This window comes from Pyxicephalus adspersus, chromosome 4 (assembly GCF_032062135.1).
Source record: "Pyxicephalus adspersus chromosome 4, UCB_Pads_2.0, whole genome shotgun sequence".
Lineage (NCBI taxonomy): Eukaryota > Metazoa > Chordata > Amphibia > Anura > Pyxicephalidae > Pyxicephalus > Pyxicephalus adspersus.
Window position 1 is genome coordinate 107,894,321 of NC_092861.1, and position 25,743 is coordinate 107,920,063.

The window sequence follows — 25,743 nt, forward strand, 5'->3', positions numbered from 1 at the left end:
TGCAAACAACCCTAGGCCTTCAGGTTTTACAGGCAAATCCCACAAATCTAAATAAAAAATGTATTCCCCCTTACATCAAGGCTTGTATGAACGCATTTTTGCTCCAAGGATCCTCCCTGCAATATTTGGGCATCTTGAATATCATGCACAGTCTCCGGAGCAGTCGGGCAGGTAGAAAGGATTATTGCAGAAGGGACATCACCTGTACAAGGGATGCTAATGCACTACCTGGATTCAGAACTTCAGCTGCTTTGAAAGTTTTTTTATTAGGGTTAAATATTTGATTCTCCTTAATCCATCATTTTTTTGGTACATTATAAAAAATAATATTAAAAAAATAAAAAGATTGGATTGGGGTTTCCTGTTTTATACTTTTTTGGTGGGAAAGATGTTTGGATTATTTTCTTGTTGGGGTGTGCAGCATACACTGATTTATTCCCTTTGTTTGCAGCACATCATCACATACTTGTACAGTAGAGTATAATGCACAAACCACCACTCATTTGTACCCCCTCCCCGGGTGATGGATCACCCAGGTTCTCCCATGATAGTCTATCTTCTCCGGTATTGGAGAGCTTTATTAAATCAGGCCCAATGTCTTAATGTGGCAGGCATTCTCTAAATTGCAGATATATGTACAATGGCCTCAATGGTTTAAGTCAGTCCTATTGATAGTACTGGTGGATATCTTCTACTTCTACTAAAACTGATGTATTTCTAGTCTGGTGATCACTTTACTTCTGGTTTTTAATCTTGTTGGTATGTTTGTACTTCTGTAGAGTGCATGGAAAACGGAATAAAAAACGCCTGTCTGCTCTAAGATTGGGAGGGACTGTGCAAATGTACATAGACCTTACATATATGAAAAAATACCTGCAATATTGATACAACTGATTAATATAGATCAATAGTTTATATTATGTGATTTTATGATTTAGAATCAAATAACAAGTTTGCTTCAATTGTCTCTTGAACTAATGTAGGGATATATATTTGTTTTACTGCCCAAAGCTTTACATTTAAGGATAATCTGTAACATCACCTGCCACTCTGTTTGGAAACGTCCGGGTTCTGTGTCAAGAGTAAATACAGAGAGCCCTGACTTTACGGTTAGCTGGCCAACTGATGTGCTTACAATTGTTGTTTATCCCATTTTTGTCTGCTTCCCTGTGGCGAAGGGGCTTGTTGAGCAGACTGTGTGTCTGAGCCTATGGGGTTATTTGTCCTTTTGCATGAGCAGGCTGTATGCTTGGAGGCCATGGGAGATCAACAGTTGTGTTAAAATCATCACAAATAATTTATTGCGTGTTTTACTTCAGTTGTTAAAAAATAAATGTTTTAAACATGCTCTTATTTATTAACCCAGTAATGCAAGAAACATAAAATTACCTTCGAAGACAAATATTTATTATTCAATATTCAGTATTTCTAATATTCATTGTGAAGCATTCCTTCTTTAAAGGAACCCATATATATTTATTGGGGTAGATTTCAGTAAATTGTAGACTTCAATATGTAGCAGTAATAACTGATTAGTGTCTTATAAAATAATGGAAATACCATTATTTTCTTCTTTCTTTTGCAATAATATATCACTGACTGCTGATAGGTATTGCTTGATTTACCTTAGTGCAGTAACTTTGCATTGAATTGAGTTTTGAATAATTATAATTTTCCCATTTCCAGTTTGCATGTGGGCAACCATAAAAGCCCTTGCATTACTTGTAATTAAAAAGCAGCTCCGGACCACCTAGAAATCAATAAGGTGTTAATTACTGCACAGATGGATGCTCCATCCTACCTTCCTTATAAGTGGGTCCAATCCTTTACCCACTGTGCAGCATAGGAAAGAGTAGTGTACCATTCATGCACAGCTAGAATCAGAACAGGATCATTTTTCTTTTCTAAAATAAGGCAGAAATATATGTTATACTTAGGGAGTTATCTGCCTTTTTGTGGCCAACACAAAGACTATATTTTTTCACTAAAACATATATTATTATTAATAAATAGTTACTTATTTTTGATGTTTCATATTAATATTGTATACTTACATTTTTCTGTAGAATGCATCTGCTACACTGCATACGTTTTGAATGTTTTAGCCTAAGTCAACTAGCAGAGGGTAGCTAGGTAGGAATATCTGTTATTGGGCTTGGTATAGGGGCCATCTAGGGTGGGGAGTTAATATTGTCCATCTCTCCTATTGGTACATTTTAGGTTTGGTTTAATCAGACCAAAACATTTTTAAGTTTAGTCTAATACATGCTTTATGGCAAACTGTAGACTAATGTTCTGTATTAGCAGTCTTTTTGCCACTCTATATTTAAAGCATTTTTTACTACATATATTTGTATGTCAGTGAATTTTCCCTAGATGTTAGTTTTACTGGAAAACATGTATCATTTATTTCTAATCATGATAAAAAAAAACTAATGTTTTTCTGTGACGTTCTATTTTATACATTACAAGGAAGGGACTTTCCTTTACCACTGTCAAAAGAGACAAATATCTATTGGTCAACCAAAAATCTAGAATAGGTTGGCTAACCCTATCACTTCAATTAGTATATTATGATGATTGTCACAGGCCATATGTTGTCTTGCAGCCATAGGTTTATTGCCTTTATAAGTTTAGATTTGAAGTAATCATGATATTCTGTCTTGAAGATATAGACACTTAAAATGGTATAAAAAGCAAATAAAACGCTTTATAAGTGTAAAGCAAAATTCCACTGCACTCTTGACTTTGTAACCCACAGATCAGGAAGTTTTTAATCGGTGGACGCAATAAGCCATCCAGGTCTTTTAAATGAATGGCCCAAAGAGATACTGCAGTCAAGGCACAATAATGTACACAATTCAAATATATATGGTAAACTAGTAAAACACTTGTATTTAATTAAGTCCAGGCAGTCAAATATTAAAAAAATCCCTCCTGAAGGACAGTGCATCTGGCATGTTACAGTAGCACATTTATACTGCACTTTCCTGGGCAATTATGAAGATTTATCTAAGGAGATTAGCTAGACTGGCCCGAGTCTAGGCTTTGAGAAAGCAGTTTATTCAGCTTAGAAGAATTCAGGTTTGTGTCTAGCAAACAACAGAAGCTTTCTAGGAAATTGCTGTCAATCATTGTTATTAAAAGATCTTCTTCTGGAGTTAAATACGGCTATATAATTGGGTCTGTGTGCAAACCTCTTAGTGAAAGAGATCCATATGTACAAGTTAGGAATCATTTAAAGATAGTTTCTCCCAGTTTGCTGAGTTGTGGCGTCAAAAAATAAATATAATTTAAGAAGAAACAAATCAAATTTTTTGTGTCATGTGGATTTGTTACCTGTGAATTAAAGGATGCACTTTTTTTAATGTATTATATGAAAATACTAATGTTCCAGGAATATGATTGATTGAAACAATTTACATTAAAAAAAGTAGATACAGTTTTTAGGAGGGTGTAAAGAAGGAGTGTGTGTTAGTTTTAATATTAAGCAGATGCATTAAGATTTAAGGCCTGGATACCTTTGTTCCCCAAAGTGCCCATTCTAACTGATGCATTAAAGTAATAAACAGGGGTGTAATTGAGGTATGGCAGCGTTGGCATTCTCAACGAAGCTCCTCTAGATCCCATGCTAACGGCAATTGCCCACTGCTTTTTGTACACATACACTTTGGCACCAGCAGTGAGAGGAGACACTTCCCTTATAAGAGCCCATAATAGTGCACTACCTTACTCTCAGAACACCTGACACAAGAGTGGCCACCTCACTGGTGCAGCGCCCCACACCAAATCATCATCATCAGTCCTAGTGGCTACCTTCAATAGAACAGAGGACTCTTTGCCCTCTCTACTTCCTCTGGTTGGCTTGGTGGAATACTTGAGTTAAATGCAGTGCTTTTAGGGCCTAATTCACCTAGATTCTCAACTCATGCAAGTGATAAAGTGTCATCCTGTTAGCTGGAATTAAATCTATTCAGGCTCTGCATACTGTCACAACGGATATGAAGATGTGCAACTTTCCAACCTGGGGCACATTTTCAGCTGTCCTTTGATGCTTAGCTGAAAGATATACTACAATCTCTGAACACCCAAGCAAATCAAGTTATCAAGTAGTCCTTGATCAGCACCACTGAAGCAAGGTCATTATAGATGGTGTTACTGTTGTTCCTTCGCATTTCAAGGCTCTCAATGTCCCCGAGTTGCAGAGAATGGTCTTAACAGACATGATATGTAACAAGCTGAGCATTGCGTTTAACTTATTTTCACATAGATCACTACTTGGTTAAGCATTTTGATGTTTCATCGATTTCCTCTCCACAGACAGATCATCAACCTATCATCTTGCATGGTAACTTCAGTTGGGTGCTTCCTTGATCCTGGCAATAGCTGCTCAGATTTACTTGATAATTTAGTCTAGGATCCTTCTTTAGTCTAGGATCCTTACCAGGCAAAGCATGGTTGGAAATTAGCCACCTTTCTTTCTCTGAATGTAACTGAAGATTATGATCCTTTGTATGCAGTAAGCACATAAGGCTTATGTCAAAAAATGTAAACAAAAGCGGTAATCACAAAAAGGGAACACATATAGCACACTAAAAAAGACCTTTTCACAGTAAATGTATCTACTGGTTTATGGAATCAGGTATGCATCCTTTTACAAAAAATGAATAGATACTGATGTGATAAATGACTAGTTGCTTTTTCTACTACACGACACCTTGCCTGAAAAACAAAACGATTTTGATCATGCTCTGATCCACCTCAAATCTTTGTTTTGAAAGACAACTATCAATCAGTTTATTGATCAGAATCAAGACTGAAATCATGTTAATATGAAATACAACAGTTCGTGTATATCACCTCTTCTTGCAGTGCAATGTTTGTCAGGATTTCCAGTTTGGAGGAATTTAGGGGCCTGGAGTGTCCCAGAGTCAGTTCCAGCATGATTGCTCGTGTGTGTGTGTGTGTGTGTCACAGGGATTCAGCTCTGACAAAATTTATGTGTTCACCCTGACTGCTTGCAGCTTAGGCATTGGCGATAAGGCACAAGGAAATACCCTGTTTGTAAAAAAAAAAAAAGTGCCCTGTGTGTGGCCCTTGAGGACTGGAGTTGTCTATATATGAAAGAAATTATTCGTGCTCCCTCATTATGACCTCAGGGTTGGTTCCTGTAACCAATGTGCTAGAGCTAGGCATTAAATAACTACAGCTCTAGGTTTCTTGCCGGATTCAGTTATTACAGGTCTAAATAAGGAAAAGGTAGCTATATGATGCTTTGCATCTATCACTGGCTGCCATTTTTACTTCAATTAAGATTGAAATAGGCTACCAGTTAGTGCTTTAGGGCCAGATGCTCATTTGGATCTGATCTCTCTTGGTTACTGCTGCACACAGTAGGATGCTTAGTTGCAACCAAAACCCCTGTCGAATGTGGGTGCTTGAGAAAACAAGCTTCAATAATGTTTGGGGAAATATGCTGGTATTATTGTATTTCATAATACTTTTGGTGGAATGAACTGACCTAAACCCACATCTTCGTTTCCTCACACATGTGCAAAGTCTGTGAAAATACTAATGTAGAGATACTGGGCACGATTTAATAAAGCTCTTCAAGACTGGAGAAGATACACTTTCATCAGTGAACCTGGGTGATCCAGAAAACCTGGTACAGAATTGAAAACATTTGTTAACTAATAGCAAATGACTTTTAGGCAGTCTATTCCAGGTGTGCTGGACCACTCACTGATGAAAGCCTTGGATAACTTTAATCAATCAGGCCAACTGTTTCCCTTTCACTAGGCTACATTCATCTCCTTCTTGTGTGTAGTAATCGCTGTTTCTTCACTACATAAACAAATTACTGTTTTTTTTTTTCCTGATCTCTTTTCTGCAGGATCAGTTAATTGAATCTGCCTGCCATACTTTCTCTTCTTTGTGGGAAAAAAGTGTGTTGCAGTTAAAAAAAACAAAATACAATATTTACCTAATATGAAAATGTCTACCCTTTTATGTAAAAAAAAAGTTTGAGTCTAAGTCTGCTTTAACACGGATGTGGCACCAGGGAACAATTTCCTCCCCTTATATTATCATAATAAACCATTTCTATAATAGTAAAACTGGGTCTGGGTTGGGTGTACATTTAAGCTTGAATGTCTAGGTTCAGTTTCCAGCAGATACCATATTCTGCAAGGATGTTGCTCCCTGTATTTGGTGATTTCATGCACATGCTCAAAAATTTTATTGTAGAGAAGTTATTGTTTGTAATATTGTTTTTTTAAGAAAAGCAAACCTTCACTTGCTACACAAATTGCCTTCTTCTTGCATTTGGCCTGAAATTGGTAAAACTGCTCATTGCTGCTGATGTAAATGGGTTCCCAGCCATATTGTGTGATGTTAGTTTTAACCTGATATGGTTAATAATTTATCTGAAAAATATGACAACATTTAACCACTTGTTCATGTCCATGTGTTAGTCTGCATTAACTGCTGAATGAGCCATGATAGTATTTTGACAATATTAGTATAATAACCCACCATTGTCATCATTTGGTCTCAGGATTAATAGCGCGAAAACTGCACAGTTTTCTGTTTTGTGACATAAAAGATGACTTTTTCAGCCAAAAGCACTTACACTCTATGGACTTCAGTCAATTAGCTGATGCACTCATGTAAAACTAATCCCAAAGAAGGGCCGTCCGTGTAAATAATAGAATTGTAGTCATTCCATGGTGTCCAAAACCATTACATATATGCCAAACACATGATTCTTAAGGAGATTTTAAGTCTGTAGCTAACAAAAGTGGTTATCACAACATACCAAGGTTTGTAAGAAACAAAACATTTATTTTACAGAGGATTTTGTTACACAGCAAATTCTTATTCAGTATTGATTACGAAGCTGATTACTGATTTCTTGAATTTCAGTAATAAGATTGTCCACTGTTCTAACTTCATCAGCTAGTTCAGATGACAGCTCCCCACTTGCCACATCTGTAAACATTTGCTGTAAAAAAGAATAAAAAACAGATTAAAAACAAAGAAAATATTGATAAAAATATGTCAATAAATGGAGTAACATTCAAAAAAGTCAGGAATAACTTGGAAATGTACACAGTTTTAATAGCAACTGACAATTGTTTTCACTGTGCCAGCATTAAACTAGAAAGTATAGATATATAATATTTTGTATATATATATTTATTTATCAGATTTTACCACAATCAAAAAAATTGTCTATTTTTTTATTGCCTTTTTGGTATTCCAGCTGTCAGCTTCTTAAGATATTAAAATAATCAACCCATTGCTGTAGCCCTTTCTAACATTAGGGTAATGCTCTTCATACAAGAACTTGATAAATTTAAGAGCTAGTCATTGTGCCAACCGGTCCATTAAAGACAGTAATTATTCCTTAAACTCTGTGTGAAATACCGACTTTACCATACAGCACAAAAAAAAAAAATCTCATAAATGCCAATAAATTGCCTGTGTTGAGCTTGACAAAAAGCATTACCTTCTCCACAAGCATTGTTTAATTTTTTTGAACATTTAACATATATTTTTGTTCTCAATTCAGTCATCTCACTCCTAAACTCATTCGTCTACAATACTGTTTTGAAATCATTCTTTTGCAGTCATTCACTGTGCAATGTCAGTGTCTCTGATCCTGTTCAACCATGTAGTTTTTACTTACTAGTTTCAAATATGGTTTTTCTTAAAAACTTTCCCTTTAGGGCACCATAAGCAAAAACTATATTTATTGGGAAAAAAAAAACTGAAAGTGAAAATGCTATGGCAAGCTCATTCCAACACTGAGGCAGGGCAGGAGTGACAACTTAAGGTATACCCAAATGTTTTACCAACATACAAGTTTACTATGATAACAAGTTATATAACAAAATATAAATAAACCTTTCAACCAAAAAACGACAGACATAAGATGTAGACACAGCAGTGGCATACACAACCCATGCCATAGTTGTTGCTGTTTTTAATTAGTTCTATAAAAAGCTAAACATATGCCGCACCCAGTCCATCATACTTCACAGCCAAAGGGTGTAGGATAAAATTGCAGCTGCCCTGTAAAAACATGTGCCAACCTTGACTTTAATATTTTGAGTCACTGTATCTAACTTAGAGAACCCTGGGTTGCATATACTTGTTATCTGTTGGTGATCTTGAAAGCCATTAGGTAATCAAGACAACCAAGCAAATACAATTCCTGAAGTGACAGTGGCAATGGTTTTCCCTTTTTTTTAAAGAGCTTGTTCTCACCAAAAATGAATGTAAACCTTTAGCCATTTCTTTGCAGATACACTGTGGGGTACTAATTAGTTAACTGTAAGGCAAAACGAAGGGCAAGGCATGCAGGACTATTCTCCACTTTAACAGATAATCTAAAACAAATCTTAGGGCAAACAACAAGGTTTGCCATACCTATTAATCTTTGAACTAAAAAACTTTATAAAAAACAATTTATTGTGAATATTGAGAATCAACTACCTAAAAAGCACAAAATATGACAAATGCTACACAACATTAGGGAGTCCATAAAAATACTATATTTTAATGCAAAACAGACCACCTTTTAACCATACCATATAAATAGTGAAAATGGCCTTTTTCCAAATAATGTAATTTTTAGATTTTGACAAGCCTGCCCATTCAAAATGAATGCGATGTCCTAATGCAGGGTTTCTTAACATGTGTTGCAGGTGAGAAAAAGGGGATCTAAAGAACAGTTAAAAAAAACTAGATATTAATCCCAAAAAAGGATTTTGTTTATAAACAAGTCCCTTTATACATACAAGAACGTATTTTCAACTAAATTTGTAATGTGCATTTTAACCAAATATACAGTTAGGTCCATAAATATTTAGACAGAGACAACTTTTTTTCTAATTTTGGTTCTGTACAAACAAGCCATCTTTAAGCTGCAAAAACAGAAAAACAGAAAAAAAATTGCTACAATATTAGGAGTGGCAAAATCTACAGTTTGGTACATCATGGGGAAGAAACAAAGCACTGGTGAACTCAGCAATGCCAAAAGACCTGGACGTCAACGGAAGACAACAGTGGTGGATGATCACAGAATAATTTCCATGGTGAAGAGAAACCCCTTTACAACAGCCAACCAAGTAAACAACACTCTCCAGGAGGTAGGTGTATCGATATCCAAGTCTACCAAAAAGAGATGAGTGTAAGAAAGTAAAATACAGAGGATGCACTGCAAGGTGTAAGCCACTCATAAGCCTCAAGAATAGAAATTAGAGATTGAACTTTGCTCAAAAACATCTAAAAAAGCCAGCACACATTTCTGGAAAAACATTCTTTGGACAGATGAAACCAAAATAAACCTTTACCAGAATGATGGCAAGAAAAAAATATGGAGAAGGTGTGGAACAGCTCATAATCCAAAGCATACCACATCATCTGTAAAACATGGCGAAGGCAGTGTGATGGCTTGGGCGTGCATGGCTGCCAGTGGCACTGGGACACTAGTGTTTATCAATGTTTAGCTGAATTAATTCTGAGGTGTTCAGAGACATATTGTCTGCTAAAATCCAGCTAAATGCAGTCAAATTTATTGGGAGGCCTTTCATATTACAGATGGACAATGACCCAAAACATACAGCCAAAGCAACCCAGGAGTTTATTAAAGCAAAGAAGTGGAATATTCTTGAATGGCCAAGTCAGTCACCTGATCTGAACCCAGTTGAACATGCATTTCACCTGTTGAAGACTAAACTTTGGACAGAAAGGCCCACAAACAAACAGCAACTGAAAGCCGCTGCTTAAAGGCTTTAGTTCCTCACATTTTTATGCAATCATTTTGTTCAACCCACTGAATTAAAGATGAAAGTCTGCAGTTCTACTGAATCTGAGTTTTCATTTAAAATTAATTGTGGTAATGTACAGAACCAAAATTAGAAAAAAATTGTCTCTGTCCAAATATTTATGGACCTAACTGTAAATTCACTGTCCTGCAATTTATAAACTAGTTTTTTAAACATGATAAGAATATTTTAAATTCACTTTTTCTAGAACTAAAAAAATAATTCACTTAATACTAATCACGTAATATTAATTATTATGGGTCAGAATCAATAAATATAAATTCAACAATTATCTCATACAGGTATTAAACAATTATCTTATGACATTATCAATGTGTTACAAAAGTGTTGCATCTGTCAAGTCTATATATGCCAAATAAGGAAAAGGGCACATGTATCGTGATAAAGATTAAAGTGTTTACAATAGTTTTATTTTAGCTAAAGACAAACTCATTCAGGAAAGAATGTCTGAAATCCTGACGGCTAGGGATGTTTTCCCTTCCTCTTCCTGAACAGAACAACAAGGACAGCTCAATGATAAGCGGGCTTTGATAATATACTACTTGTGATGTTGTAAATTACCTTTCCTGCTATAGAGTTGAAACACATCAGTGAAAATAACTCATTACCTAATAGGGTTTTGCAAATCCCAGTAATTACACTATGTGAAAAAATTAGGTACAATGTAGCACTCCATTTTTTAATGTTTTATCATATCCCAAATTGATGGTCAACACTCCTAGTGTTCTTTGTAATACCTTGTAGTAGTGGAATAGAGGAATGAATGTAGTGTAACAAGTTAGGCTTTGTTCACATTACCAATAAAAAAATATACCATTTACTTCTCCTGAGTGAAAACTGGCAACTGCTGGGCACCTGGGATTGGTAACAGGTGGTTTTTCATGCAGCAGTGGTTCCTAGAGTGAGGAAGAAGTAAACGCAGCAAATGCAACCTTACCGTTCTCATGAATTCCGGCCTAACTTCAGGTGTAGCCTCCTAAATAATATTATTAATAAACAGTATTTGTATAAACGCCAACATATTACCCAGCACTATACAATAAATAGGAATGGATCCTGCCTAAAAGGGCTAACAGTCTAAGAGATCGGAGACGAAGGCTCTATTTAGGTAAAGTGAAAGTGAAAAAAATCACTTAATCCGTCCACAAACTGTGCCCAGCAAGTCCCATGCTGGCTTGGCTTCCCTGTTCTTTCTGATGCTCACAATCTCCTTTAGAGCTGATATTTTCTTTCTTTCAGTTGCTTTCTCACGTCATCCAAATTTGCAATGCACAGGCGTGAGATCAGATATGTCAAAAAGAAAATGTCAATCTCACTGTGCATGTGTGAGATTGAGCACTATGTACAATATAGGAAAACCCCTCATGATACATTCCTGATATCAGGCATTCGCAAATAGAGCAGCCCACAGCCACCTGGGTTACGTGACTCAAACATTCCAGGAGGCTGTGGATTTTCTATTCAAACTTTACCATCATGGCAATAAAGACGGAAAGCAAGGGGTCCTCTGCCCAAAAGAAAAATACAAAGAAAAAATGTTTCCAATAAAATGTGATGCTGTAGGAGCATGTGATAGTACGATAGGGACATGTCAGCCAGTGTCCCCCTCTCATCACTGCCCATATTTTATATAAAAAAAAAACTGTGAAATGTAACCACCTGAGTGGGCATGTGTAATGATGTCATTAGTAGCCCAGGGTGGCAAGCTATAAATATGGGCAAATATATGCTGGTTGTCTAACTATAAATAAAATATAAACTGGTGGCAAAACATGCTTGATTAGCATGAAATGTCTTTTTATCAATGTTTTATTCATAGTATACCTAATCCTATGGCATTTTTTTATTTAATGCACTAAGAGTTTAGCTAGGGTGTTGCTAATCTACTGTCACAGTTGCCACTACCCACATCTGATACCCAGGTACTGTGACGATTGTCACAATATGCACAAAGTGCCACAGATGCTCTTGGATTAAGGTAGTATCCTATTTCTTAGATTTGCACACTTAATAGAATCTCTGTGATCTGCTACACAGAGACCATGTGTAATTATATACAGAAATAAACATTGTAGTGAGCAGACAAAGTAAGAAATCTAAATCTTCTTTAGAGTAGGCTTATTTAACTAAAAAGTGATTTTACTGGAAAAAAAATTTGATTTTCCAATGAAACAAAGCTAGATTACCTTAAGTGGTCATGAAAATTATACTCATTTATTTTCTGCACACCAAAGTTTCCCACACTTGGAAAAGATGCACTGTTGTAGAAGCATAGCTCAAACAATTGATCAAAAGAACAAATGATCTTGGTAGAACATATGTCAGATGACACCGGATTCTAGCAGTGAAATTCTTAAAGCAAAGTATATACTATGGTAAAAAGGAAAGTGGTAAAGTGTATAGAAACCATAATACAGTCTCTAGCTTTTAAGCCCATAATTAAGGCCCATAATTACCACAATCATGAAATACTCAGTAGAATGGAATTTCCTGTTGATCATTTACAAATAAACCTGCGAGATTGGGTTTAAGTTGATACCCACAGTAGATTACCATAATAGGGTGTGATTTATTCAAGCTATCCAAGGCTGGGGAAGATACGCATTCATCAGTGAAGCTGAGTGATCCATCAAACCTGGAATGCATCTTGTTCAGGATTCAAAACATTTGCTAGAAAAAAGCAAATGACTTTGAAGAAATCCATTGCAGGTTTGCTGGATCACACAGCTTCACGGATGAAAGTGTATGCTCTCCAGCCTTGGAGAACTTTAATAAATCAGGTCCATAGTGTGCAATCTCTTTGAGAGGCACTACCATTTCATAAGCGCATAACTGGTCATATTACCACAAGCAATATTTTTCGTAAATAGTTTTAACCAACATGTAATGGAGAATAAGTTGAAAACTACTCCAAACTGTTATCCACGGTAAAATCACTAACTTGCTGCGGTTAAGAAACATTTAATGGAATACATCCTATTTTATGCTATAAATAATATACTATACAAGGAATCGCTAAGCAGGAGGGAACTTCTTAGGAAGCGAGCTTGGACCATGTGAAGTCATCCCAAGCACATAGTTAAAACTGAAGGGGGTCTTTGCATGCTTCGCATTTTTGTGCAGAGACTCTGGCATGCTTGCAGGTAACTCTGAAAAATTGGTCCTGTCCAGTGTTGTGGGACCTTGATTGGCTGCATTTTCTACAATTACAGAGGATAAACCACATAAAAATTATCCCAAATCCCCCAAACTGCTTTTTACATTTTGCCAGGACAACAGGTAAATTCTTTGAAAAAATGTGATTGTGCATATCATGATGTAAGTATTTAATTGCATTGTCATTATTGTAACCAATGTGAATATGCTAAGCAGCTTTAAAGGATAAGCACCTTAAAATGAAGTTGGAGGATTCCTTCTTGCCCACTCTACATAAATGCATAGTTTTTAGAAACTGAAGCTGTGTTTATATAGCTAAAAATTGTCACTGTTCCATTTGATATACATGAACAATGGATGCATATTAAATATAAACAAAATTTATTTATAAACAAAACAAGCTAACCTCCCAAACTATTCAGATCAACTTATTATTCAGCCCTTATTTATTTTTTTTCTTTTCTTTGAATAATTGTATTTTATGTTACACACTGCTATGTGTCGTTACATTAAAACCTGATGCAATGTAAAGAAAAGTTGCTTCTTATAGCCACCAATAAGACTGTAGGTGTAATTTGTCAGAGAGGATGACAGAAAAATGCTGGTATGTTTAACCATTTTTAGGGTCCTGATGCATATAGATTTTTTTTCATTGTGGGGAAAGGCCCCTTCTGCACATCTTTTAATTTTTTTTCTTTAAAAAAAAAAAAAAAAAAAACATATAGGAGTAAAAAAAAATGTGCTTTGCTTTATATATATATAAGGGTTATCTACCCATCTTTATAAAGTAAAAATATTGGTGATAGGCTCACTTTAAAAAAATCAAACCCAATGGATTATATAGCGCCTATTACAGAAGAAAGAAGCAGGCACTGCTGATCTTTACAAACTAGTATTTCCTTGCCTTACAATATAAGGTTAGCATTTACCTTCTTGGCTTAGCTAATCATTCATGTTTATACAGTCTCCTTACATCTATGAATTGTTTAGGAGCAGGCACTATAAAATGCATGAAAACTGTTATTTTACTCAATTCCATGGGCATGATTTATTAAAGCTCTCCAAGGCTGTAGAAGATACATTTTCATCAGTAAAGCTGTGTGATCCAGGAAACCTGGAATACATTTCTTATTACTGGATCAGATCCATTTTAGGTTTGCTGGATCATCCAGCTTCACTGGTGAAAGTGTTTTTCTCTATTTGAGAGCTTCCTGTGATTAGGGATTTTTTAGTTTATAAAAAGTTACTGCAGGCACCACACTTAATCTTTTGCAAATTGTTTTTTCACCACCAACATCACAACACCCACAGGAAAGAGAAAAGCCTATTATATTTTCAGGAGCAGTGTGTCAAATGAACCCTGAAAGGTAAAATCAATCCAAGGTTGCCACACATCCTGAAATTTCTCATAACAGACTAAATATTATGTTTTATATTTGTGAACATATGTGGACATATTCACACACATTGTTAACAAATGATTTAACATATTCAATCATTTTCTTGATTATGGTATTCTAATAGATCAACCAATAGCGTAAAAAAAAAAAACATGATACTTTTGTAAGCTTTTTCTGTTGGACTAACCTTTGCTTTAGATGATAAACCACGAAGGTTAAGACGCGCTGAGGACAGCATCTGAACAGCTTCTTGTGGGTTAGACTTGTTCTTGCTGCATTTTATTGCCACTAGAATATTCAATAAAGATATGATTTTAAATTCATTGCATTAGTTTTGATGCACAAGATATACAGCATAATAGCAAAATTTAAATAAACAAAACTACTATTTTAGTTTTTGTCAAAGTTACTATTTATATCAGCACAAATCTACCTAATTCACTGCTTATCCACCAAACTGACCAAACTGTCTTGACAATGATGATGCTATTATCATATTATCATATATTACCATATTTAAAAAACCTTTTGGGTCCTGGTTGAATATCTGCACACTTCACCCCTGCTCAATTAATTGTGCTGTCCCAGCACTCAGTTTCCCCCAGGACTTATATGTGCAAGGGATGGTGCCTGAGGCCTCAATAAATGACAAGAGGCCAGGTACCTACAAAAGGGAAATAGAGCCAAATACAGATAGGGGGTAACTGAGTAACCATGCAAGGCCACCATGGCACATGGGCATGATTTATTAACGCTCTCCAACACTTGAGAGGATACACTTTTATCAGTAAAGCTGGGTGATCCAGCAAACCTGGAATAAATTTCTTAAGAGTAATTTGCTATTTGTTAGGAAATGTTTTTAATCCTGGTCCAGATCCATTCCAGGTTTGCTGGATCACTTAGCTTCACTGATGAAAGTGTATCCTCTTCAGCCTTGGAAAACTTTATTAAACAGGTCCAGGGTTTTAGCAAAACCAGGGAGAGAGAGATAGCCATAGGTCATACTACCTCAGGTAGCCAGCCAGCCAAAGCAGAAAGTCTATCCAGGTGGCAGACAATGACAAAATGAAGGTCAATAAAAAAAAAAAAAAAAAACAGTCAATAAATTTAAACCCAGTATCTAAGGAAACTTGTCTAACTATATCACAAGAAAGGTGGACTGGAGTAGCTCCTAAATGCACTCCAGATTAGGGAACAGAGCCCCAGCCTGCATGCTCCTCTGTGCCACTGTTTTAAAAAGTGAGGAAATTACCTTGTAAACTATATCCTCAGCAGGCGAAGATGTGGATGTGTATGATCGCTGGTGCTCCAATTTTCTTTTTGTGAATTTTCATGATATCTATTTGAAAGCCACTACAATTTTTTTTTTGTGGTGGGGGTGATTCTGGAGGACCCATTACCTTCTTAGATCCATTTCTGACTGCATAGGAAACACCTTCTATTCCATGTTCCAAACTATGACTCCTTGCCACCACTCTCAGTTCTGTACCAGTCTGAGTGGTCAAATCCACTGGCATATAACCCATACTAAAACATTAGTTGTTAGTTGACCAGGAATATACTGAATCATATCAATCTGCTTCTTTTTCTCTGCTGTTTAAATACATTTAGTAAAAAGCTATAGCATTCTCATTTTGCATATTGATGTCCCATTTGTAATTCTATTTATTCTACAGCACTGGCTACAGACCTATGTGTCCCCGCTTGTATAGTTAAGCTGTCCAACAAATCCAGCTTAAAGGCATTTTTTGGAATGAGAGTTAAAAAAAAAAGTCCTCTTCTCAGCAAATAAGCACATAATTTTTAAAACACACATCTATAGAACACTGTGTTGAAAAGCCTTCATACATTAGACAAGTAAATTGCAGTAAAGGCAATGGGGAGCCTTATGATACATGAATCATTTATAATTTGATAACAAATTCAGTAAATAAATAAATATAATTTCTTACAAATATACACATACTCTTGCATACATACATGCAGCACAAAGGATCTGGTAAATTCTTATAATGAATGAAATAATTAGCCATTGCCTATTTTGCTGATGACAGCTTTCTGAAACACAGGTCAAGTGAAATATGTGACGCACGTCTGTAGTGGGAGTTGGGCATATTTTCTGTTGTGGCTGACACAGTGAACTCAGAGCAGGAAGGAACAGTAAGACAAAAACTAATTACAGGATGCCTGGTAGCAGCTTTAATGAATCAATTAAATAAAAAAAATGTGCTGGGGGAAAAATCCATAACAGAAGCCAGCACATTTTCTTTGAAAACCACATAAAAGAGAAGCTAACACTTGAAATGACTCTCACTTACATTCAGACATTATTTTCATTATAAGACAGACTATTGCTAATATGCTATTATATTTTTACATTGTTTCCTGTGGTTTATTGCAAGAACTACTTGTTTGTAATTTTATACTTAAAAGAAGACTAACAGAATTGAGTTTTGTAAATGGAGCTAACAAATAAAATGTTTATGCCTTTCTAGGGCCACTTTATCTCTGTAGTGACTGTGAATTGGGCATCAACGTCAGTGAACTGAAAATATCCTCAATACACTAAAGGAGATTAACACGGTAAACAATACTTATGTTAAAGAGAAAGGTATCCTCTGGTTGTCTTGGAAAATATTCTCTGACTGACAAACCTAATGACCTCCAAGTGCTGGCAGGTCAGGTTGGTTTAATTATTAGGAATCTTGACAGCTTGAAAAAAATATATCAAGTTCAACCCTTTGATAAAGCTTTAAAATTGACATTGCTTACAAGAAAACAACCCAGATCTTTTCTAAATTCCATTTTTTTTTTTTTTTTGACAGTTCAGTCATATGCAGTAAATAATCCTGCCCTTTAACCCTGTATGCTGCCCTTTGTTCTTTATGTAAAGTGTAAAATTGGGCTTAATACTAATATCCATAATACACCACGTACATTTTTGCAAATTGCACATATATTCTATTTGCATTCACACTTTGTTTTCTGTGTTTAAACCAATTCTACAACCATGAAAACAAAAACATCTAACTCTAATCATGCATCATCAGCTTCTGCAGCTTCAAGTTATTAAGGGGAACAACATGAAAAGGTCCAGAGAACTCCAAAAATATTACATCCATAGCACATATAAAAACCAGATTGAAACATCCCTCCTGATAAAAATGAATTATGTTTGTGAAACATGGAATATGTTTACAAAAATAACATTATAGATAGTATGCCTGGATTTATTTTTCTAAATTTTCATTCTGTCGAACAAAAAGGCTGTAAAATAAAAATGTATACAAATTTACAAACAAGTTAGAAGTCCTATTGACTCAGAAAAGCAAAATGAGTTGAAACAGTGTAAAAAAAGTCCCAGTAATGTAAGGGTACAGAAATGTAATATTCCAGTAATGTAAAGGTTAGAAGCACTCCTCAAAGTTAACGATTAAACCACAGAAGGAAGCATAAGTATTGCTCATTGGAGTCTTATCTAGGAAGGGTGTTGGAACATTGAAATTCTGGACCAATCAACACTGTGTACACGCATCTGTCTGGTTCTCCAGAGCACTACCAGAACGGGGTAATAAAAATATTATATTATGTTTTTTAATATTTTTACTTGACTTCAGGATTCAGAGGAAATACATTTAAAAAAAAACTTCAACCAAGTTTGTGGGACTTAACTCCTATGTTCAGTTTTTGGACATGAAAATACTGGAATTACTGTTATAATGCAGCCACTCCCGTGAACAAAAATGACACTTGGGAGTATTTTGCAAGTATATAACAAATATACAGTATAACAATGTATTGTTAGGATTTCAACCATATGAAGATGTGATCCTGGATCTGTGTCTGAGATCTTTTAAAGAAACCTTACCTTGCATTTCTATTTAACCTTTTATTAACTTAGTGATAATTATTCCTTCTTCCCTCAGATATTATTTTCTCCTGTTTTCTTATTTATTATGTATATGATCTATTACTGCATACAAAACAATCATTTTTAACAAATGTTACTTTATTTAGAACAAATTAGGAAAAAATGTATATTTGTACTTTCATTTCGTTACTTTTTTTGGTTAATATTTACACAGACAATGTTTTTTTTATGCAAGGAAATATTGCCAAAAAACCCTAATATGCTCTCCAAATGAAATGCATCTATTCCTTTGTTCACTGGAATATAGTTCCTGTACTCCACTCTCCACAGGGAGGGGGGGGGGGGGGTCATAGGGAGGTACAAAATAATCCATAACGTAATCTCACTTTATGTAAATTTATTATGGTTCGTTCAACTTGTATATTAGTTTATCTACAAAATGAGCACGGTGGTCACCCAGATGGTGAACCCAAATAATAGAGTGGTATGTGGTACATACACATCTTACTTTATAAAATAGCAAAACATTATTACATAATTTTTTAAAAAGTCACACAAGATATAGAGTGGGACAGTATTATACAATCCAAATCAGTTTGTTTTAAATAAGACAAGGTAGGTATCAAACAATATAGAGTCTGACCAAATCAGTGCTATTTTTCCAGTCCTGACACATTTCCCAGGATAGACCTGCTTCTTCAGGGGTATATCACAGAAACACAAATGGAAGACTCCTCATAACCTTAAGAACCTTGTATTGAGAGAGACAAAAATATCAATGTCTTGGGAAAAGCTTGCACAACACGTAGGTTAAAAAATGAAGAGTATTTGAAGATAAAGAGATTTCAAATCAGTTGTAGTAATGTAGACCTCAGAAAAATCATCATAGGAATAATATTTCAGAGTGCAAGAATATTGATTTTGTATCATTTGTAAGAATATCTGGTAGACCATTAATGTTAAAAAGTAAAACACCATTTAAATAATGCCTATTCGTACCTTTACATATGCTTACATGTTGGAAAAACAGTGATCAGATCTTTTGTCTTTCCTAGTGTGTTATTGACTAAATGGAAGAAATGTGGCTTGTATTAAATAATAGTTTCAGCTTTGCTTTTCCATTTCTAACATCTTTCCAAAGTACTGCTAATGCAAACCACATGTCTTGGGCACACGTTAGGCTATTTATGAGGTTCCCTTAAGATTAGAATTCTCTTAGGACGCTGGTCAATTATTTTAAAGATTACAGTAATAACAGGTATGAAAGGGTTTCTTACATAGACTGCTCTGAAGGTAATAATGCTCTTAGATATTTAGTATAACACATTTTGAAAAAACCATAATGAATATAACTGACTAGATGAAAATGCTTGCTGTCTATAATGGTGACAGTGAAAACCTTTTGCAGTATATACATGTACTGTATACTGTGATACTACTGGCCTGGATCAAGTAAGGAAAGAACAGGTAGGCGTTTCTTCCATCAATTCTAAGGTGTTGCAAATTAGGACATAATAAAAAGTTTTTTGGTCCTTAGGTAGGTTACACCATGTCAATATTTATTTACACAATACAAGACTAAGTCAAATGCAGAAGCAGTGTGTAAAGTATACCCTTACTACTTCCATAGGAATTAGGAGCTTAAATAGAAGTCAGATGCAGCTAATTTAATGCACTAAATTTTTCATCAGCAAGTGTGACCAGCTCTGTAAAAAGCAAAAGATTTGTAAGTTTACTGGTCTGGACCATTCAAGTGTATATTAAAACAATGCCTAAGAAAAAAAAGACATCAGCAATGATCTTAGAGAAGCAATGATTGCTGCCCATCAATCTGGGAAGGGTTATTTTAAAAGTTAGTTAAAAGTAGAGTTTATTCACAAGTGGAAAACATTCAAGACAGTTGCCAGTCTTCTCAGGAAATCTACAAGATTGGCGGAACATAGTAACATATTAGCATTGAGTTAGTATAACAGCAACTGCCATATTAAAAGGGAGGTTAGCAATGGCAATATGCTTTTTACTTTAATCTTAAATTAGAGAAAAGTCAGGGTTCTATTTAGAACTCTAGGATTCAAGGGACTCTGCAGGGACGTAAAAATCAATTTTATAACAAATTCCAATACTTACAGGCAACACAAGATATCTGTACTACATACATTTAGCTACATTAACCCATTTTCACACCTAAAAATCACTTTTTTTAAAAGATATAAAAAAACACTCTATTACACAATCTCTTCTAGTAAAATGTGGTTCTTCAAGCCGTTCGTGTAGATTTACATTATGTTAGTTTTTGTTAGCAATTATATCCAGTGACAGTAAGAATGAACAAGTACAGTTCATTCTGTGGCGAGGGGAAAAAGCAGCAGTCATTTTTTGTTTAAGGATCTAGCAGGACAAGTCACTGAGGGACATCAAGGGATAACTGTACAGACACTTTTTTCATCCGAGATAAGAACCAAATGGGTGAAAATCTAGTACATGTGCATGCTGTTCAAGCCTAATGTTAACGGCCTACTCAATATCTGTAATTTCCTGTGGATTAGTTCCCATTATATTACATTGCTACGGTTACTGGGGGAAGGGGTGTTAACCTTCACATACATACCAACTACTCAGGGTTCATAAAATAGTTCTTCACCTTTGACCACTTCCACAGTGATATTGTTATGATCTTAAGGAAACTCCAGTTAGAGCTTGTGTTGCCTTAAAAGTGAAATTAATCCAACCCATATTCAAATGATGGGATGGATTATAATATATTTGTTTTGTATCAAAGATTAGTTTTTTATATTAAAAAAATTAGATTGTGCCTTTTAACTACATCAACACTGAACATAGGAGATATGTCCCAAAACGTTTCTATGATTAAATGATTACATAGCACAAATAGCTGTCAAAATGCAATGCAATACTTGTATGTATGTATGTGTGTATGTTCCACCATCACTCTAAAACGCATGGAGACATTTCAATCAAACTTGCCATACATATGACCGAGACTCATGTGAGTGCACCAGTCATCTTTGTACAGTGCTGTGCTATATGTCAGAGCTATATTTGGATGTATGTATGTATGTTTGTGTGTATGTCATTACTGGGAAATGCATGGAAAATTTCAACCAAATTTGCTATGTTCCACCATCACTAGGAAACGCATCAACACATTTCAACCAAACTTGCTAGACATATGACTCAGACTCATGTGAGTGTACCACTGATCTTTGTGCAGCGATGTGCTATATGTCAGAGCTAAATTTGGTGGTCACTAGGGAACGCATGGAGACATTTCAACCAAACTTACTATGTTCCACCATCACTCGGAAACGCGTCGATACATTTCAACAAAACATGTGAGTGTACCGCTGCTCTTTGTGCTATATGTCAGAGCTATATTTGGATGTATGTATGTATGTATGTATGTATGTGTTTCTGGCCTGTAATAATTCCTTCGAGAAAACATAAGTCACTTGGCGGAGTGGAATCAAGGGCAAAAAAAAGAAACAACACCGTAGACATGAAAATCCAGAAGAAAGGAACAGAAGACTTGCCACGCTGCCGAGGGAGCTACTACATTTAGAACTTCAGAGACAGTACAACAGCATGAGACCCCACCACCGGAAATGAAGGAAAGAGCTACTACATCTAGAGTTTAAGAGACAGTACACAACAGCGTGACATCGAGTACTGGAAATGAGTGAAAGAGCTACTACACCTAGAGCTTCAGAGACAGTACAACAGCGTGAGACCTGATTACAGGATAATAGAGATAGCGCTACTACATCTAGAGCCTCAGAGACAGTACAACAGCGTGAGACTCGACTACAGGGTAAGAGAGATGGAGCTACTAAATCTAGAGCTTCAGAGACAGTACAACAGTGTGAGACCCTAGTACAGGAAATTAGAGAAAGAGCTACTACATCTAGAGCTTCAGGGACAGTACAACAGCTTGACACCAATAGCTACTCTACCTAGAGCTTCAGAGACAGTACAACATTGTGGGACTCGACTACAGGGTAAGAGAGATAGAGCTACTACATCCAGTGCTTCAGAGACAGTACAACAGTGTGAGGCACGACTACAGGATAAGAGAGATGGAGCTACTACATCCTTAGCTTTATAGACAGTACAACAGTGTGAGACTCGAGTACAGGAAAAGAGAGAAAGAGCTACTACATCTATAGCTTCAGAGATAGTACAACAGCGTGAGACCCCACTACAGGATAAGAGAGATAGAGCTACACATCTAGAGCTTCAGTGACAATACAACAGTGTGAGGCACCACTACAGGATAAGAGAGATAGAGCTACTACATCTAGAGCTTCAGAGACAGTACAACAGCATGAGACCGAAGTACAGGATAACAGAGATAGAGCTACTACATCTAGAGCTTCAGAGACAGTACAACAGCATGAGGCCCGACTTCAGGATAAGTGAGATAGAGCTACTACATCTAGAGCTTAAGAGATAGTACCAACGTGAGACTCGACTACAGGGTAAGAGAGATAGATCTACTACATCTAGAGCTTCAGAGACAGTACAAGAGTGTGAGGCACAACTACAGGATAAGAGAGATAGAGCTACTACATCTAGAGCTATTGAACTGTACCTTTAGCTGTTGCGTTATTTCTCAATGTTTGTTCATGTTGTTGAATGTTTCCCAATCGTCTTTCCCATTTGTTATTTGTCCCTACCTTGTTTCTAAGGAAACTCCCAACGTACCACTTTTGGGTACAAAGGTTGAGACAATGTACAGAGAGGCCTACATTGACATAGTAGCAATACAGGAAACTAACTTTTCAGCCAAGGCAAGACCCAAATACATTCACAAAAATGATCACCATGTTTTTGAAGCTAACTCTGACAAAAAAAGTATGGAGTAACGTTATGCCTCTGTAAACATCTTAATTTCATTCTTAGTATTGTAATCAAAGATCCTGGTGGCAGATTGATATTACAGGTTTCAGTAGAAGATTCTTTAACCACCTGAGCGTTACACTGATTTCTAGATTTCTGTTCCAAAAGCGTCACAGGTTTTCATGAAATTTTTTTTTTTTAAATTGTAGACCTGTAACTTACAGAAATGACCCGACGCTGGAACACGGAACCGACGCTGGATTAGCACAGCGGGACCAGGTAAGTGGGGATTTTAGTGTAGGCGAAAAAATACGGGCTTAACCAAAACAGCAAAAATATTTAGTGCGAGAAATTACGGGCTTAGCGGTTAGGGGGTTAATAACCACAGTGGTTATTAAATCCAACATGACTTTTTCCAAAATTTAATTACCAAAGTTTTCTCCAGGAAGACGGGCAATTTAATTTTTCTGGTGGACTCTAATCTAGCCCTAGACCAGGTCTTGTATAAATCTAATGTGGCTATATACTGTCAACCCCCCAAAAGGAGTCACACGCTATCCATGTTGCTGAAACACCATGACTTAGTTGATATATAGCGAGAACTAAATCCCTAAACAAGGGATTACATTTATTATTTAGTAGCACACAAGCATTATTCTAGGATCGACCCTATTTTTCTCCCAGTCAACCTTGTACCCATGTCATCTAAAGCACGCATCTTTTCCACGCCTTGGTCAGATCACTATCCAATTATGATATAGTTGGAAGGTTTAAGAGGGAAGAGATCTGCAGTTAAGTGGAGACTTAATGATAGTTTGCTAAACAAACCGACAATTAGAGATGAATATATAACTTATAAGACTTTTTTGAAATAAATAAATCGAAAGATACATCGCCTAGTAACAACTGGGAGGCCCTTAAGGCTAATATAGGAGGGGAAATCATTAAAATAGGTTCTAGATTAAAGAAAACTTGCTCTCAACAAATTGAACAAAAATTTAAAGAGTTTCATGAGATCCAAAAAAAAAAGCATAAGGAAAATCTCTCTACTATGCTTAAGGAACATTTTGAACAAGCCCGCACTGATTTCAATTTACTTCTCACCACTAGAGATGAAAAGTCTATGCGGTGGGCGAAACACACATTTTAAAGGTGGAGTGACAAACCAGGTAAACTGTTGGTCAATAAAGTAAATCCCACTCCCAAAAACTTTGGTCTTCCAAAGATAAAACATAAAAATGGACAACTGTCTCAGAACCCTGAAAAAGTCATGCCTTCCATGATTTCTACAACAACTTTTATGGCAAAAAAGAGGGGGCTGACACTAAAGATTGGGCTTCATTCTTTGATGAATTGGCACTACCTAAATTGAAATACAGGCATAGAGAGATCTTAGAAATGCCGTTTACTGTGGATGAAACTTTGAAAAACCTTAAGCTTTTGAAATCGGGAAGCTCACCTGGCCCTGACGGCTTCTCTAATGTGTAGTCTAGGAAGATCGTTCCCACATTGGCCCCTCATATAGTGGAATATTTTAATTATATTAGAGAGGGCAATGAGTTGTCATTAGGTGCAAACTCAGCCTACGTTAGTGTAATCCCAAAACCTCTGAGAGATCCCATGAGGTGTCAAACTACAGACCCATATCACTCATAAACTGTGATTTCAAAATCATGACTAAGATATTAGCAATTCGACTCAATTTCTTTCAAGGGGTATACATTCATCCAGAGCAAGTGGGCTTTTTATTGCATAGGCAGGCTCCAGATCAAACAAGAAGGTCTTTTGATCCCATTTCGGTGGTGCAGTAAAATTGGGACCAAGGTCCCTCAAGGAAAGCAATGCTTTTGTGTCTTGATGTCCAGAAAGCATTTGATAGCTTATCATGGCAATACTTGTTTAAATTGCTCACTGTTATGGGGTTTGGACCATATTTCATTAGATTACTTGAGTCCTTCTATGACTGCCCCACTGCGAGGATTTCTTTAGCGGGCTCCTTGTCTTCTCCCATCCTTTGTCAAAAAAGGCACCAGACAAGGTTGTCCCCTTTCTCCCCTATTATTTGCATTAGCCATAGAGCCTTTAGCCATTGCGATACGTTCTAATCCAATATTGGTGGATTGCCAAAGGTTTTGGGAGAGTCAAGGAAATCATTGACATGCAGGTGATGATTAGCTTCCAACATTTAGACACTTCAGATACAGACAGATCAGGTCCTTTGTTTACACCAAACTGAGACTGACCCCCCAGCCAAATCGTTCAACTTCCTTTGAGAGTGTTTGCCGCTCAATAGCAGATGTGAAGGGTAGGATCTCTCCAATATACGCAACCTTAGCTTCTCTGACCCCAAAATGCACGACAGCTCAAAGTTATTGGTTAGCTATGTTTAATTTAATATCAGGGATTGTTTGTTTATATATTCCGAAATCTGCGGAAAGAGCTTTGCTTGGCAAACTTGACCAACCTATTCCCCCTTCATTCCAAAAAACTGATAAACCTTATTTTGATGGCAGCGAGGGTTGCATAAGCAAAGGCTTGGAAAAGGAGGTATATCCAATATCTATAAAATTAAACTGGATAATGGTCAATGACAAACTCACTAGCA

At 36.1% G+C, this 25,743-nt stretch overlaps 1 protein-coding gene across 1 annotated transcript in view; it reads right to left on the bottom strand.

Moving 5' to 3' along the window:
• Positions 1 to 6,822: 6,822 nt before the first annotated feature.
• TTC27 (tetratricopeptide repeat domain 27) overlaps positions 6,823 to 25,743 on the bottom strand; it is a 183,843-nt gene continuing 164,922 nt past the window's right edge. Inside the window, exons 20-21 of the mRNA XM_072409253.1 lie at positions 14,598 to 14,698; positions 6,823 to 7,003 (exon numbers count right to left, since the gene is read on the bottom strand). Coding sequence (XP_072265354.1) covers positions 6,881 to 7,003; positions 14,598 to 14,698 — 224 coding nt within the window. The 3' untranslated portion in view covers positions 6,823 to 6,880. The remainder of the gene's footprint in view (positions 7,004 to 14,597; positions 14,699 to 25,743) is intronic.